At 35.1% G+C, this 5201-nt stretch overlaps 1 protein-coding gene across 1 annotated transcript; it reads left to right on the top strand.

Annotated features, from left to right (window-relative positions):
• LOC110272102 lies at positions 1544-4974 on the top strand. The gene is made up of 5 exons (XM_021123921.1): positions 1544-3000; positions 3133-3532; positions 3620-3908; positions 4445-4531; positions 4916-4974. Exons 1-5 carry the CDS (start codon positions 1544-1546, stop codon positions 4972-4974), a joined length of 2292 nt encoding a protein of 763 aa, XP_020979580.1.

Genomic DNA, 5201 nt, shown 5'->3' with positions numbered 1-5201 from the left:
AAATAATATATAAATATTAAAATATATAATATCAAAAATTAAGTCTAAATAATTAAACACATTACAAGAAAAATATTGAATAATGTCGAATTTATTGTTGGATTTGGCGTCACACATTAGCGTTGGGTTTATTGATGGATTTACTCACAGTTTAGGTGTCAAATTCGTCAGGTCAAATTATTACCGGCGGTTTTCTTTTCCGACGATAAATTTGCCAGTAATAATTGGAGAAAAAACGGAAAAAATAGGCGCAAAATTTAGCGTGGGATTTACTGGCGGAATTTTCTGACAGTAAACCGAATCAGTGGAACGCTGCGTTTTGGTGACACGCAATACATTACCGTCGAATTTATTCGCCGGTATATCCGATAATAAACTTGTCCTAAATTCAAAATGCAAACCTCCCCCCTCATTTTCGAAACACACACTATCTCTCTCTCTCTCTAACCTTCTCCTCTCTCTTTCTCTCTTCTCTCTCTACCTCCGGCCACCCTCTGCTAGCGTCGGCTACCTGCATTCTCATTGTTGTTAAACTCGCGAGTTAACTCGTAAATACGAGGTTAGGTAGTGGAATCGAGTTAACTCGGACACAAACTCGTTTCTGCGTAGACTCGGCTAGACTCGGACAGAATTACTCAAACTCGCGAGTTTGAGAGCGAGTCAGCGAGTTTGAATTAGGTGTCCATTTTCGCCAAAACGGCGTCATTTTGGGCCCAAAAAAAAAAGAAAAGAGCAACTACAGCTAACCAACTAACCCTAATTCGAAACGGCGCACACTCAAACTCCAATCCCTCACTCTCCACCAAGCCCTCACTCTCTTCTCCAACGTTCGCCGCATCGCCACCATCCACCGTTGTCTGCGCCGCCACGCCAGAGGCTGGACGGATCCCTCGTCTGTTTCCTCGCCTAACTAGTTTTCCTCATGGAGTCGTGCTACATCGCCGACACCAGCCCACCACCCACGTTGGAGAATTCGACGATTCACGGCACGCTGTTCATCGCCCATGTTCTATGTTCATCGGCTGTCGCCCCTGTTCTGCGATCTACTTCCACTTCTACTTCTGCTTCACTACGTTCGTCTCCCCTGTTCGTCGCCCCTATTCTGCACTGCCGATCTGCTTCAATTCTGCCCCTGTTCTCCAAGGTAATTTTTTTAAACAAATTTGGTATGAATTCTGCCATTTTGGTTCTGAACTTCTGATATTAACTTTTTAAAAATTTTTTAGTTTATTTTAAATCATACACAGAATTGGTTAATGAGATTTGATATGATGAAAAAAATTAAACTGATGCTGCTTCATGCTTTAATAAGTTAGTAATGTATCAAAAAAACTAAAATGTGTGGTTTTTTTGTTAATGAATCTGAATATCTGACTGAAACTCTGAAATGTTAGTGTTAGTTTAGTTAGTGTTAGTTATAAATAATTCAACTTTGATAATGGATCACTTGGCAATTGAAATCTGAAATCTGAATTTAGTTAGTGGATAATCTGAATCTGAATTTGTTATTTGGGTTGTTGATTTTTAGGGATAAAAATACAAAATGTGTAAGAATGTTGGTTCAGGGATAGGGTCTTTTCTTCCTAGTATTCATAGACTTACACCTGCTGTTTCTAGGAGAAAAAATGCAACTGAAAATAGAAGTGATATAGGATGGAAACATGGGATTAATGTTCAAGGCAATGGTAAAAAAGTGAAGTGTAATTATTGCTCAAAGACTATAAGCGGAGGGATTTATAGAATCAAGCATCATCTTGCCGGTACTAAAGAGGATTCAGAGTCTTGTGCTTCAGTACCTGAAGAAGTTAAGGCTGTGATGTTGAAAGTCTGTGTGGAGGCTAAAGAAGCATCATTGAAAAAGAGAAGATTTGGTGATGATGAAAATTATCCTAAAGAAACAGAAAAGGAGAAGGATAATTCTCAACAAAAGGGTAAAGATATTCGCAACTTTGTCACAAAAGGAAAAGGGGCTCAAGTTCAATCAACAATAAATCAAATGATAAAAAAGGATCTAAAGGAACAATGTGATCAACAATATGCTATATTTTTCTATACAAGTGCTATTCCTTTCAATGTTATTAAGAATCCCGAGTTTTTAAAGTTTTGTGAGATGGTTGGGAGATATGAAATTGGCAACAAACCCCCTTCTTACCATGAGTTAAGAGAAACCCAATTGAAGAAAGCAGTGACCAATGTTGATGAAATGCTTACCGAGTTTAAGGCAGAGTGGAAGAGAACTGGTTGTTCAATCATGTCGGATAAATGGACTGATAAAAAAAGACGTAGTATTTATAATTTCTTGGTGAACAGCCCTAAAGGAGTAGTTTTTCTTTATTCGTTGGACACTTCTGACATATCAAAAATAACGGATAAAGTTATCAAAATGCTAGAAGATGCTATAGAATTTATTGGCGAAGAGAATGTAGTCCAAATTGTTACAGATAATGCTGCTAATTATAAGGCTGCTGGAAAAAAATTGATGGAGACTAGAAAAAGTTTGTACTGGATACCATGTGCTGCACACTGCATTGATTTGATATTGGAGGATTTTGAAAAAAAGTTAAAGGTGCATGAAACAACCATAAAAAAAGGAATAAAAATCACCACTTTTATCTACTCTCGGAGTATGCTCATTAGCATGTTGAGGAATTTTACAAAAGGAAAGGACTTAGTTCGGCCAGGTGCCACAAGATTCGCCACTGCCTATTTGACTCTCACTTGTCTTCATGATAATAAAGGACCGTTGATGACTATGTTTACTTCTGATGCTTGGAAGACAACTAAGGCTGCATCAACGCCTGAAGGAATAAGAGTCCAAAATATGGCCTTGGATAGTAGGCTATGGAAGAATATTGGCATATGCCTCAAGGCTGTTGCTCCTCTCATTACAGTCCTTCGCTTGGTAGATTTAGATAAAAAATCAGCCATGGGTTTCATCTTTGAAGGCATGAGAAAAGCCAAAGAAACAATCAAGACTAACTTTGGTTGTGTTAAAAAGAGGTAATCTTGAGTCTTGACTAATGAAAGCTTTAATATTTGATTATCAATATATCATGTTACCATGTTTTTCTTATTATATTCAGTTATTTATTTAATTTTTTTATTTTTATTCATTTGCATTGTTATTTTTAGTTATAAACCTATATGGGAAATTATTGATGGAAGGTGGAAAAGCCAACTACATAGACCATTGCATGTTACTGCGTATTATCTTAATCCTCATTATCACTATGAACCTAATTTCATGGTTGATGATGCTGACATTAAGATTGGTCTATATAGTTGTTTGAAAAAATTGGTTCCTAACCAGGAAGAAAGGAAAAATATTGGTCTACAACTTCTTGACTTTCATTATGCTAGAGGCCTCTTTGGTAATGAAACTGCAAAGAGTAGTAGGAAGATCATACTACCTGCTGAGTGGTGGGACTTCTATGGAGATAGTTGTCCAAAACTAAAGAAGTTTGCTATCCGAGTTCTAAGCTTAACTTGTAGTTCATCTGATTGTGAGCGTAATTGGAGTGCATTTGAAATGGTGATTCCTTAATCCTAAGAACTATTCTTTATTTATTTTTATTTTAATTTTTGTATATTTATTAATTATTGGTATATATGTTTGTAGGTTCATACAAAGAGAAGAAATCGGTTGCATCAAAAGAAAATGAATAATTTAGTATATGTGATGTATAATTTGAAGTTAAAGGGCAAGCAAATTAGAAAAACTCCAAAACTTGAATTTGATGCAGTGCATTCTGATGATGAGTGGATAACTAAAGATGTTAATGAGAATCTTGCTGAAAGTGTTGAGCATTATCACTTGCCAACGAATGACAATACTAATGATGATCCAAATAGTAATGAATTTGCTATTCCAAGTATGAATAGTAATGAATTCAACATGGGTGAGGGAGGTGAGAATGAGTTTATTGGGGATCCACAACAAAATTTAATAGAGGAAGAAGATGAACATGTGAATGATGATGATGATTTTGTTGGCCGTGTTGAACCTGAGCCTGAAAGAAATGAAGTTTATGATGAAGATGGTGAAGATGATGATGTTGATGCCATGGAAGATGAAGATATTAGAGGATTTCAGTTTTAGACTTTATTAGAACATTTAATTGTTGCTTTGTTGTTTTCTTTTATTTTTTGGTTGTGTTATATGAAATTTTGATTGTGTGATTGTGTGTTTTATGTTGAACTAGATACATACTTGTGAAGGATTTAAATGTACGATCTAGAGTACTTGTTGTAACTTGTAATTGTAGTATATATTATAAAAAATGTATAACAAGTAAACTCATACGAGCCTACAAGTCGAGTCTACGAGTCGAGTCTAGGTTAGCTCCACGAGTTTACCTAGACTCGTGAGTTTGACAACCTTGTGCATTCTTCTCTAAAGACTTCATGGACTCACCTTAATCCTGGTTTGTTGTCTGAAACGGAGCTTCTCCCTCTATCTCCGCCGCCATTGGTGCCGCTGCCGCTGCTGCACCTTCTGTCGCCGGAGTTGCGTCTCTCCTCTCTCCTCCAGGTAGGTTGTCCTCATCCCTCTTCCTATTCCATCCTCGTTTTTACTTCATTTTAAATAAAAAAACCATAACCCCTTTTTGAATTCTAACCCCATTTTTACTTTCTTCAGTTGGCTCTGATTTATTAATGAATGTTTATGTTTTTTCTTTATTATTATCATAATAAATTTTATTTTAGTATTCGTATTCATTGATATGAAATTATTCTAAGTAAGTTGTTTGTGTGCTGTAGTTTTTTAGTCAACTCATCATCCTAATATTAATGTTGCTGTTGAGTTGTTTAGACAAGATAATTTCTTGTCATTTTTTTTAACTATTTGCTTATTAAATTATTTTAATTTAGTTTTGTGTTAAGTTCATTGGGTCTGTTTCTAAATGTCGTATAGGTATTATTGAATTGAATATTGAACCATATGTTAAAGATGAGGATACTAGTGAGTTGTGATATGTTCAGGTAAACGGTATGTAATAATATTAAATATGTTAGTTTTTTTTAGTTCAATTGATAATTGAAATTTTAGATATGGAAAGATATGTGAATAGTTTCTTGTTGCTATTGAATTATGTCATTTGTGTGAAAAAAGTTAAATTGATATTATTTTACTAGCGGAGTTAAATAAATTATTGATAATTTATTTTTATTCATATTGTTTTAGAAAAAGTTCAAGTTAT

This window comes from Arachis ipaensis, chromosome B05 (assembly GCF_000816755.2).
Source record: "Arachis ipaensis cultivar K30076 chromosome B05, Araip1.1, whole genome shotgun sequence".
NCBI lineage: Eukaryota > Viridiplantae > Streptophyta > Magnoliopsida > Fabales > Fabaceae > Arachis > Arachis ipaensis.
The sequence above is the reverse complement of the archived record's forward strand: the minus strand, read 5'-3'. Positions and strand labels throughout refer to the sequence as shown.

Coding starts and splice junctions, on each gene's coding strand:
- LOC110272102 (XM_021123921.1), top strand. CDS start 1,544: ATGTGTAAGAATGTTGGTTCAGGGATAGGGTCTTTTCTTCCTAGTATT. Junction 3,001..3,132: donor TTTGGTTGTGTTAAAAAGAG/GTAATCTTGAGT, acceptor TGTTATTTTTAG/TTATAAACCTATATGGGAAA. Junction 4,532..4,915: donor GTCTCTCCTCTCTCCTCCAG/GTAGGTTGTCCT, acceptor AATGTCGTATAG/GTATTATTGAATTGAATATT.